General features: G+C 38.1%; 1 protein-coding gene across 2 annotated transcripts in view; it reads right to left on the bottom strand.

Annotated features, from left to right (window-relative positions):
• Positions 1–1,165: 1,165 nt before the first annotated feature.
• Positions 1,166–12,922, bottom strand: part of LOC127409619 (nuclear receptor coactivator 7-like) — a 39,039-nt gene continuing 27,282 nt past the window's right edge. For both annotated transcript variants that reach the window (XM_051644304.1, XM_051644303.1), the window contains exons 11-16: positions 12,583–12,730; positions 12,355–12,477; positions 8,749–8,901; positions 6,291–6,386; positions 5,527–5,600; positions 1,166–5,438 (exon numbers count right to left, since the gene is read on the bottom strand). In XM_051644304.1, coding sequence (XP_051500264.1) covers positions 5,303–5,438; positions 5,527–5,600; positions 6,291–6,386; positions 8,749–8,901; positions 12,355–12,477; positions 12,583–12,730 — 730 coding nt within the window. In that variant the 3' untranslated portion in view covers positions 1,166–5,302. The remainder of the gene's footprint in view (positions 5,439–5,526; positions 5,601–6,290; positions 6,387–8,748; positions 8,902–12,354; positions 12,478–12,582; positions 12,731–12,922) is intronic.

Raw genomic sequence — 12,922 nt, forward strand, 5'->3', positions numbered from 1 at the left:
GTAGTTCTTTTAGTACTTCTGAGGAAGAATCATTTGAAAATGAGTAATGCAGTTCTTATTGGATTTACTTCACTCTGCAGACTGTTGCCAAATGATGAGATCCTTTAAAGATATAACAAATTTAACACAATTCTTGTAAAAGGTGTGCTTGCTGACTTTTTAGAGACATACATCCAATCCAATAATTGATCCTAACTAGGCTATATCTGGACTGTATCTAAACAAACAAGAAATGTGATAGCATATTTCATTCATTTTTTAAATATAAAATTCCTTGTATTACAAAACTCGTGTATCTTTAATTAAACATTGTCATATCAACAACCAGTCAGTGACTGCACTGCTTGTTTAAAGAGCACCTATTATGGGTTTTCAAACTTTACCTTTCATGTAGTGTGTTTTATAGCTGTTTGTGAATGTAAAAAAGTCTGCAAAGTTTCAAAAATCAAAGTGCACGACAAATGGAGTTATTGACTCCCAAAAGAAAGAACCGATTCTGAACACCTGAAACGAGTCGTTAGTAATTCCAGACTTACTTCCTGTACTAACCTACGTAATTTGGTAACAAAAAACCCGCCTCTGGTCTTCATTGGCTGCTCGCGAACAGCTTTGTCCTGCCCTCAAACACTACACTAAGCGGTAGACCAATCACAACAGACTGGGACATCTGACCAATCAGAGCAGAGTAGGCTCTCTGAAAGGAGGAGTTTAGAATGAATCCTTTAGAACGGATCATCGAACGAGTCGTTTTTGACACTGGGGAAAAAAGGTAATGCTGCAATTTAAATTATGAGCAAATTAAAGTGTTTTTTGACCTTGAATGCATGTAAATCTATTGTATGAGACCTTTAAAACAAAATTAGGCACGTAATAGGTGCTCTTTAAAGTCTCACAGGTCTAAAGTCACATGACGTATCAAGCTTGTAAGACTTCAACAGTTCTTATTTAATTTCAAGTTGGACATTCATAATTTGCACATCAGTGTAAGATTAATACTATACCGGACTAGACCGGAAGCGCTGTATGTTTCACGCTTTAGATTCAAAAGAATCGGCTCATACGAGTCATCCTTTCGGTAATCGGACCGTTCCGGAAGCACCGTCTGTTTCACACTGTAGAGCCGGCTCATAGGAGTCATTTGTTTGTGTGTTTTACGCTTTTGACCCAGTAGAGGGCAGCGCTGCTGCAGAAATGCACTGCTGGAAACACTGTCAGAGTATTTCAGTACAGTGTTCCAGCCGCATCGGCGGAAAACACACGCAGGGGAACCGTTAACGGAACCAAAAGTCACAAAAATAATCCGATTCCGGTATTCCGGTTCTCAACCCTAATTATTAAATCTTTCATGGCAGTCTAATATGTTTATGCTTTGTATTTTTCTTTGTAAGCTTGCACTGTTCTTTGTTGTAAATTGCAACTCAAGGGCATCTCAGGGATAACGTTTGTTTTGTTTATTGTGAATGTTTGATTTGAAACAAATAAAGTTATTTAATAGCAGTCTGGTGTAACTCCACCCCCTTCTAAATAACTATTGATGAAACTTGAGTCTTCGTTTATTGCATTTATTTGGTTCACTTTAAAACACAGAAAATGCACAATAAATACACAATAATTGGTTAACACACATAAATAAACAGCGTGACGGGTTTGAAATCACAGACTTGAATTTTTGAAACATTTAGAGTGAAATATTTGTAGACGTAGCTCTTTTTGGCACGTTCTACAACATGGACCAAATATACGGTTTTGGAATGGAGTCAGCAGCTAGTTAGTGCCCACAGCTGCGGTGATGTAGTGAAACTAGTGGACACTTCCAAAGATCTACACACTAACTGTAGTGATAAAACAGACCACGAACAATAAACATTGGTCAAAAGTAATTGCACACCAATTTTTAAGGCGCTCGATTTTACACAAAAACAGTGACAGTTCATGAAACAAACCGCGACTGCAAGTGTGACATGATAGTGATTTCAGCCGTGCATTTAACATAGTGTTCACAAGTAATACTGGCATCATTTCAAGTGCTCATCATCCCTTTAGAATAACTTTACACTAGACAAGGTCCCTAAAATATCACAAAACAGTAAAACAATCATCATGTAGGAATATGATACATTTCACATTCAATATATAAAATAAGTATTTCAAAAAGCAAAATAAAAATAAACAAAACATAAAACCTCTACTTGAAAACAATGCAAATAAATTGCTTTGGTCCACAAATTGGATATGCGGTTTCCCTTTGTATTACACAAGTACAGTTTACATGTGCTCACTTTTAAACGAACATGAACACATAAATAAACACATCAAATCTCCACGCTGTAAACTAAATATATTTCCTATTCGAGCGACTGGTCCTGATGCAATGGATTTGGCCACCGAATGGCAGATTTATTTTGTGTGTGTCTTAGAACATACAAGCCACAAGTTCTCCAGCTAGAACATTTTGTAACATTTCAATATTATTTACGTCATTCCTTATATGCCTTAATATGCCAACTATTTCTATTGAAGCGACTGGTCGTGACGCAATAGATTTGGTCACCGAATGGCAGAAATTGGCATTTTGTTGTCTTGGAATATACAAGCCACAAGTTTGTTGTGCTCTCTTCAGACGAAATAAACAAAACGTCAACTAAACACATACAATTTCCATGCTGTAAATGGAAAAATACTTTCTATTCTATCCTGACGCAATGGCCACCAAATGCTTCGAATTTTCGGAAAAAACTGTTGATCGTAATCTTAGAAGATCAAGTCCTCCAGATCTCCTTTCTATTCAATCGACTGGACATGACACAATGAATTTCGCCAACGAATGGTGAGAAACTGTCACTTAGTTGTCCTCACAGGGCTTTTATCTGAAAAAAAAAACGAAATGAAAATATGCCAACTAAATAAACCAAATCTCCATGTTGTAAATTAAACACTTTCTATTGAAGCGACTGGCCGTGACGCAATAGATTTGGTAATTGAAATGTGGAAATTGTCGTTTTGTTGCCTTAGAAAATACAAGCCACAAGTTCTTCAGCTATGAACATTTCGATATAATTTGCGTCATTCCTTGCATGGTCTTCAAATGAAGTGAAAAAACGCCAACAAAACACGTCAAATTTTCATGTTGTAATCTAAAAAATACTTTCTATTCGAGCGAATGGATCCGATGCAACTGATTTGGCCAGCAAATGCTGAAAAAGTGTCTGAAAAAAATTGTTGCTTTGGTATCTTAGATCAAGTTTTTCCAGATTTTCTTTCGATTCAAGTGACTGGCCCTGACGCAATGAATTATGGACACAGAACGGCGAAAAATTGCCGCTTTGCTGGCAACTCGGTCTTGTATCTTCTACAAACATTTTGTAACATTTTGTCAGTGTCATTTACATCATTCCTTCTGCTCTTTTCAAACAAACATGAAAATATGCCAACTTAACAAATCAAATCTCCATGTTTTAAATTAAAAAAAACACTTTCTATTGAAGCGACTGGCCGTGACAATAGATTGGTCACCGAATGGCGGAAATTGGCATTTTGTCTTCTTAGCTGGTCAACTCGTGGCTTGTACTTTCTATGAACAATTAAGATATAATTGTGTCATTCCTTGAGCTCTCTTCAAACAAAATGAACATACTACAACTAAACACGTCAAACTTCCATGTTGTAAATGGAAAAACACTTTCTATTGAAGCGACTAGCCGTGACGCAATAGATTTGGTCACCAAAATGGCGAAATTGGCATTTTGTTATCTTAGAAGATACAAGCCACGAGTAGTTGTGCTCTCTTCAAAACGAAATAAAATAAACGTCAACTAAACAAATAAAATTTCCATGTTGTAAATGGAAAAATACTTTCTATTCGAGCAAATGGACCTGACGCAACGGACACCAAATAACCAAAAAATGTTCGATTGTAATCTCAGGTCTCCATATATTCAAGCGACTGGTCATTACGCAATGAATTTGGCCTACGAATGGCGAGAAATTTAAGATTAGTTGACAACTCAGGGCTTGTATCTTCTATAAACATTTCGATAAAACTGTTAAAACAAAATGAAAATATGCCAATTAAACAAATCAAATCTCCATGTTGTAAATAAATAAAAAAAGACTTTATTTTGTAGCGACTGGCCGTGACACAACAGATTTGGTCACAGAATGGTGGAAATTGGCATTTTGTCTTCTTAGCTGGACAGCTCGTGGCTTGTACTTTCTATGAACATTTCGGAACATTTTAATATCGTGAGTGTCATTCCTTGTACTCTCTTCAAACAAAATTAACATACGGCAACTAAACACGTCAAACGTCCATGTTGTAAACGAAAAAATACTTTGTTCGAACAAATAGTTCTGACGCAACATTTGTCCACCAAATGCTGAAAAACTGTTGCAATAAATTATTGCTTTGTTATCTTAGAAGATGAAGTCTCTTCTATTCAAGCGATTGGCCCTGACGCAATCAATTTGCCAAATGGTGAAAAATAGTTGTTTTAGCTGGACAACTCAGGGCTTGTATCTTCTTTAAACATTTTGTTGGTGTCATTAACATGATCCCTTGCGCTTTTTTCAAACAAATATGAAAATACGGCAGCACTTTGCTGTAAACTAAAAAATACTTCTGAGCGACTGGCCCTGACGTAATACCAAATGGCAAACATTGTCATTTTGTCATCATAGACGAAGCAAATAATGGGTTCCCCAGCTATGAACATTTCGTTCCATGAGCTCTCTTAAAACGCAATGAAAATATGCCAACTAAATACGTCAAATCTCCATGTTGTCAATTAAAAAAATTATTTCCATTGATGGGACCAAATGGCGTAAATTCAGTTTTTGTTGTGTTATAAGATAAAAAGCCACAAGTTCTTCAGCCCTGAACACATACACAGTCTATTATTTTTTTTTTTATTCACATATGCGTTAATATATTGATTATATTTCAGCAGGAGAACATCTGTAGAGAATATTGCATGCTGGGATAGCGTTTCAATTGAAGGTTAAGGCAGCCACAAACTTCCCTCTTGATATTCTTAAAGTCTAAACGATCTCAGACCAGTAAACCTAGGCAACTCTCGTCAGGCTTTACAGGAGTAAAACCACCCCATTTATGACCCCATTTTAGGGCACATCGAAAACCACATTGGGTTGGACACGGATTAATCCATCTAAATACCTTCGTACAGTACAGGATAAAGCTACACCCTCATTCGGGTGTCAGGTAGAGCGAACGGTTTGTCATGCCGTGCTGGGTGTCGCAAGTTTCACAGTGCATATGGGTATATAGGCGTGTCTATGCATGCGCTCATTGAAACGCCCACACCTCCAGATTCTGGACGATGAAGTCTTGTTTGGAGGACAGCGGCAGGTTATTGAAGGTGGAGCATTTGGATGTGGTACCGTGGTAAAGGTCAGCGTCCAGCCACAGACCTAGATGACCCCTGAGAAGAGGACAGTTGAGCGTCAATCATACAACTTTGAGGGACACACACACACATGTATAGGATGTTAGCGTGTTGCTGGACTCACCTGCCTCCTCCAATCTGAAGAGAGTCTGTGTTTCCTTTCACAAAGTAAGAGTTCTCTCCAGTCCAGCGGTACACCTGAACACAAAATTATTAATTGTAAGCTATTAATAAAAACGTCCACATAGTAAGGGATAGTAATTGAACAAACCCATTACACAAAGTATTAATCTTTTGCATGTAAATTGTGCAATCTAGACCTGGGTTTGGACTGTTTTGACTTGGGTCAGTAAGCAACCACCAAGCAACCACACAGAAGACCCTAGCAACCACCCACAACAACCTAGCAATGTGTTCTGATAGTGGAACGCCTATAACTCCAGAAGTATTAATGATTTTTGATTCTGGTTCAAAATAAACTTACCTCTTTGTATCTTAATTTAAGACCCTATATGGTTAAATCCCAGAGATATTGGGTTAAAGCGACAGTTTATACTTGATACCTGTATCTAGTTTTTGGATTTCAGAAATGTACACATGCAAAGTTTCTGGAGTGCATCATTAGGGGTCCAAACACCAAAGATGCTGAAACTCCGTTTCTCATATTTTTGAATTTCTCTATTTTTTCTGCCCTAGAGATCCCAAACTTGGTGGGATGGTCCCAACCCCCAAACCCCCACCACACACAAACACACACACACACACACACACACACACACACTTCTTCGGCATACAGACACGCATATCCAACCAAAACTAGGTGGCACAAGCAGCACATTTACGCTAAAAACTCTGATCTGTCTCAGAGAAACACTTATAAACACACACCTTGATCTCAGGACAAAACGTGTAGAGGAAGGTCTCTCCTGTCCCGTAACAGTGTTCACTGACTCTAAACGGATGAGTGGAAAACGCTCCAAAAACCTGCAGGAGAAAATGATGATCTTTATTTTAGACAGCAGCAGCAGCAGTAGCAGCTGCTTTCACATAATTAGCCCAACATCGTCTAACATCTACAGCACAAGAAATGCAAAGGAAATTCTGAAACATTACTGATGTACGATTCCTTAACGTTATTTTGAACCAGTTTGCAGACTGGACACGAACAGCGGAGCAGTTCTTGAGTTAACCCCTTATACTCTGGCGCATTTTTGGGCTGCCACCCAAAATTTTTCACACTCAATTTTAAAAGCTCACCATTCACACATACTGTAGACTAATTGCAAATGGTCTCATTTTTCAGAGAACCCCCCAAATGATACAAAAAGACTCCAATTATTCATAAATAATATTGTATGTGTTTATATAATCTGATGATAAACAGAATAAAAAAAATAAAGTAAAAATTGTCGTCCTAAATTAGTAAACATGTAATTCTGGTTCTGTTTACTCTCTTCTTTGAAAAGCCTCATTTTATTCCACTACATGACAGCAAACACTAGAAAAAATGAATTTCAGATACAGATCTGAAATGTAGGTGGCGCTCTAATGCATTTTAGCCCTCACAGTTGTGCTTGTCCATAGACATTCAGTCTAATTTTCAGTTCATGCACCACCTTCATTATTTCATTGAATATCTCGGCCTCTGAGTGGACTAGAAGCTCAATCTAGGTGTCATTAGAAAGCTGAGATCCACCCCTTACATTTTATCATCAATAGTCGGAAACATTTTTTTCTGATGATTTGTTTTGCATGCTTTTTATGCTGGATGGCATATTTTGTTCTGGACATCTAAGATATAACACTGGATTATTCACACAAGCAAGCTCACAAACAAGTAAAAAATGGCTCATTTTTTGGAAAACTCTCCAAGGTAAAAGCAGATATAAAGTTTTTGGCTATACAGTCACATTCCTGAGAGTGAGAGCTTTTATTTAATATATGACTTTATTTAAGGGCTATGTTAAAGACTTATTTTCATATAAATATTTCTACCCCAATACCACTAGGGGGCGCCCATTTTCAAGCAAATGTTTTAAGGTCTTATTTTGTTATTTTAAGTACCATAAATGCAGAAATGATTCTGAAAATTTCAGATTCTCAGCTTTCAAACGATACCTCATATGCCTGACTTATGTATACAGAGACTTTAACGTTTTAAGCGTAATTGTTTTTCGCAATATAGTGCCCCCTTTGGACTCGCTGTTGGGTCCATAGAGTTTAAGGGGTTAACAACTCACTCACTGATCCAACTGGAGCGATTCTACAATCTCACTGAACTGGTCTTTTGGTTACGTTAATATGTTTATATGTATATACTGTATGTTTTTGGTGACTCCAAATGAGCCAAGAACTGCCAAGTTATATGAATCAAAAGCAAAAGTACCAATGAATCACTACTTTTAAACATGTCTGAAACGGGGCCTGGGTAGCTCAGTGGTAAAAGACGCTGGTTACCACCACTGGAGTTTGCTAGTTCGAATCCCAGGGCGTGCTGAGTGACTCCAGCCAGGTCTCCTAAGCAACCAAATTGACCCGGTTACTAGGGAGGGTAGAGTCACATGGGGTAACCTCCTCGTGATCCCTATAATGTGGTTCGTGGGGCGCGTGGTGGGTTGAGTGTGGATGCACGCGCTATGTCTCCATGGCAACGTGCTCAACAAGCCACGTGATAAGATGCGCGGGTTGACGATCTCAGACGCGGAGGCAACTGGGATTCGTCCTTCGCCACCCGGATTGAGGCGAATCACTACGTGACCGCGAGGACTTAAAAGCACATTGGGAATTGGCCATTCCAAATTGGGAGAAAGAAAAAAAATGTCTGAAAGAACATGGGCATTTTGAGTAATTTTGTAGTAGAGTTCACTCGAAATGCATTATGAAATGCATAACGACACAAACGTGACATTTATATAGCCTATTGTAAAACTCTTACAGCGGTTTCAAAATAAGCTCATTTTAACTACATCTGAACTTGTTTTTCTTATGAAAAAATGAGCACTATGCATATACATCATCATCTTGATTAAAAAATGACAAAAAAATATTTGCACTCACACATAGAAACATACATTCTAAATCTTCTGAAGCAAAAATAATCCCTTTAAATAAATCACAGAATTGTCATGTTTGGGTGAACTATTCCTTAAACAATGTCATGCATGCACAGTGCCACCCAATGCATTGAGATGTAGGTGAGAGAAGCCGTTTCATTGTTGCCCACGGCAGGTAAAGGCGCAAAAGAAAATTAAACTGCGATATAAGAGTAGTGTTTTTACTAGTCTAGTATTTAAAGCTGAATGAGTACTCTATTAGTTGAATACTTGTGTAAATCCCTAGTGGGTACCTGGTTGTCCATGTCTTTAATGACCAGCAGCACGGGGCAGTCCAGCTCCATCAGGTTTCTGTACAGGGTTTTCAAACTGGTTCCATGTACCACCGTACTGTACACCAGTTGCCATGGATACCCCTGAACACGCGCTGGCAAACGAGTCGCCAACTGCCGAGGACAAAGTCAAAATTGATCACAATGTTCCATTCATCAGTGCATGTTATTCTACAGTCTTCGTAATATATAAAAATGTAACAATATAACAATTTGCTCCGCCTCTGAAACAACTTTTCTTTTCTGCTGATGTCACCAAGTGGGCAGGGAAAAACAGCACTATTAACCAGTAATATCAGCCTACATTTTATAGTCCAATCACATCCCACTGGATAAAATCAAGCCCTGCCTTAATTATTACTTGAAAAACAGCACACTACCAAAGTTAAAGTGTGTTGTGAAGGCCGTTTAACCCTTTAAGCTCGGATGGGCTTATATAAGTGTTTCCTGCACCGCTTTCCTGCAGCAGCGCTCCGCCACTACTGAATCTCCAACGTCAAGGCAAAAGAAGAAACTCAAGTTGAGAGCTTGCAGTCCAAATTGCATGTGATGATAAAATTAGTGCATGCCATGAAATGACGTTAAAACAACAATTCTTTCTATTGCATTGTGTAGGGATGAACGATCCAGCAAAATAAAATCGAAATAAAGATATGACCTTATGTGCATATTAAACTGCAAAGGACCGAGATGTGATTTAATCAAACAGTTTGTACGTGATGCTCGTGTGGAGCTCTGTTCTGAGCTGCTCCATGAGTTTCATCTCGTGCACAGAATAACAGACGTGTTGCGTTGGTTTCGGTTTGGTAACGTGCGCTCCAAATTCACTTTCATTATTCACTACAAGTTCCTATATATAAATCTTAAACAACCCATTGACACCAGGTTTTTGTGGACAGAAGAGGAGGTGAGATCATCTCAAAGGTTTAATGAGATCCCACAGAAATGCCACGTACAAGTTTATTCAATTATTAGAGAAATATTAATCGGGTATAATAATAATAATAAAAATAATACACATTTAGTTATTATTAGTTATTTTAATACAACTGTAGGCCTAATATATTTCTGTAATTTCTTAATGTAGTTATAATAACCATTATTATCATCATAATCATCAGGGCCTGAAATTTGCTGCGGGATTTGCGCACAAATTTAATAAATCCCGCACGTTCCACGTTCATAACGTGAGGAATTTCTGCACTATTTCCTTCATTTTAACATGTCGCTGAGAACTGGTAAACCAATCCATACAGATAAACAAATCAAATCAATAATCTTGTCTTTGTATCAAATTGTAATTCCACAATCTGGACGAATAATTCAGCTCTTCTGCGTCTCTCTCTCTCTCTCTCTCTCTCTCTCTCTCTCTCTCTCGTACCGCTTTCAGCTGCTCATTAAACGCTTGTTGAGTTCAGTGTGAGCGTGCGCAGTGATGAAGTGCATATTTACTGAACTTAAGATGTTACAGATCTATAAACCCGTTCACACGACACGAGAATGACGTTGCACCGCCTCTCTCCTGTTTATAATCAACTAAGCTGTCGACACTGCAAGCGTGCGATGTTGGGGCGATCTAGTGTTACCGGCTTTCATATCGTGCAGAAATAGTGCAATATATAAATAAATAAATGCAACCAGAACTGCTCAGCTGCAGCTATTAGGCTACATCTCTCATCTCTCTAGAGCAGTTTTAATAAATATGTGCATAAACAATAATAATATAGTAATATTAATAATAAAGGTTACATCATAAGAAAATCTGTCTATCTTTAATATACGTTATATAAGCAAGGTTCTCCAGATTTAATTAATTACGAATTTTAATTCATTTTGTCAACATTAAACTGACATTTTTAATGTAACTGTTGAGTGTTGACTTGTACTCTTAAAGTGACAGTTCACTCAAAAATGAAAATTCTGTCATCACTTACTCACCTTCGTGTTGTTGCAAACCTGTACGACTTTATTCCATTGAACTTAAAAGGAGATGTCAGGGAGACTGTTTCAGTCACCATTCACTTTTATTGTATGGAAAGTAAGATGCAGTGACAGTGAATGGTGACTGAGATATACTGCCAAACATCTCCTTTGGTGTTCTACGTAAGAGGCAAATTCACGCAGACTTGAGGGTGAATAATGACAGAAATTTCATTTTTGGGTGAACTGCCCTCTAACTACCTGTTTAAGTATTTGTTAAAGGTATATGACAAGAACAACAACACAAGTCAGCACGTTTGCATCACGTCAAGACTTAAATACTTAAAAAATAATAATTCTATCTGAATAAAAATATAGAGGCAAGCAGCCCCTCTGTGATATTTAGATGAAATTGTTGTAAAATTTCAGATGTTTTAGTATTAGAAATTGTATTCCTCCCAAAGCGCGTTAACCAAATGGAGAAAACTTGGCACAGTAGTGAACCTTCCCAGAAGTGACCAACCTTCCTAAATTCCTCCAAAGAGCACAGCGACGACTCATCCAGGAAGCGGGTGATGTGTGTTAGATAACTTTTTTGCTTCAATAAAAAAATATATATATTTGAAAACTGTATTTTGGGAGGCCTGGGTAGCTCAGCAAGTAAAGACGCTGACTATCACCCCCAGAGTCGCAAGTTCGAATCCAGGGCATGCTGAGTGACTCCAGCCAGGTCTCCTAAGCAACCAAATTGGCCCGGTTGCTATGGGAGGGTAGAGTCACATGGGGTAACCTCCTCGTGGTCGCTATAATGTGGTTTGCTCTCGGTGGGGCGTGTGGTAGCCGCGGAGAATAGCGTGAAGCCTCCACACGCGCTATGTCTCCGTGGTAACAGGCTCAACAAGCCACGTGATAAGATACACGGAGGCAACTGAGATTCGACGTGGTCTTAGAGCGCATTGGGAATTGGGCATTCCAAATTGGGGAGGAAAGGGGAGAAAACTGTATTTTGTTGCCTTTGTTTTATATTGCATCTCATTTGAAGATCTAAAACAATTTAGTATGAAAAATACACACAAACAGAAGAAATCAGGAAGGGGGCAAATACTTTTTCACAGCACTGTACATAAGGCCACCAGGAGAAGGCATCAAGTACATGACTCGATGACTCAAATGGCACAGAATGAAACTCATTCTATGCAATATCATTACTAAAATCATGTCTGCATGCTATGCAAACCTTTAGTCATTGTTGTGTTTGCATGTGTAATTAGTTCTTATGTACAATTATTATGTTTTATTTGTTTGGAGATGTTTTTGGACACTATGATAAATTATTTTTGTAATGCTATAACTTCTGATTGCTTTGTCGTATCAACACAAACAGTTTCTCAGATACAGTTGACATGATATAATGTCAAATAAGAAAAAAATACATTTCTGGCTCAATTTTAGTGTGATTTTTCAGCAGTTTCTTAGGCTGATACCAAACACTTGACCCTGTTTTTTTTTAGTTATAAGCCTTTAATTTTGGGTATGCCACTGAGACAGGAAATCTTTAAAAACACCTTCAGAGCTTAAAGAGTTAATGTGGTCTTCAATGGACCTTTAAACATGAATTGTTACATGTGTGTGTATATGAGGCGAGACCTTCTCAACATGCATGTCGTCCAGGAGTGTGCTGGAGTCCATCAACACAGGCAGAAGATCTAGAAGTTCATCATCCTCAAAGCTGAAGCTCTGACGTCTCTTTGCTTCATTAATCGTGATGATCTACAGAACAAACACACACATATGCAGTAAATACAGCACATTCTCATACGCTCTCTTGAATCAGATTGTGACAACGTTAATAAAATGTGTGTATTGTTATCTCGCCTCCCAACTGCGAGGAACCGGATCACTAAAGAAGTTATCAATCATGGTGAGCTCATCTTTCTCCACCACCACGAAGCCCTGATCATGAGCGTCTTTACCGTACGCATCTGGAGACCACTGGATGAAGAACGAGTACAGGTGATCCACCCTGAAAACAGAATACATGAACAGTCAAAACAATTTTCACAATTGGTCTAAAAATGATAACCATATATTTGATCTAAATCTATATTTGAGCCTTTAGAAAACATTCTAATTATAAAATAATACAACAAAAACAAACAAGGCATGTTTTCACGCTGCTTTTCACTATATGAACAATGAAAAATATTTAAAATCA

Source organism: Myxocyprinus asiaticus, chromosome 19 (genome assembly GCF_019703515.2).
Source record: "Myxocyprinus asiaticus isolate MX2 ecotype Aquarium Trade chromosome 19, UBuf_Myxa_2, whole genome shotgun sequence".
Taxonomy (NCBI): Eukaryota; Metazoa; Chordata; class Actinopteri; order Cypriniformes; family Catostomidae; genus Myxocyprinus; species Myxocyprinus asiaticus.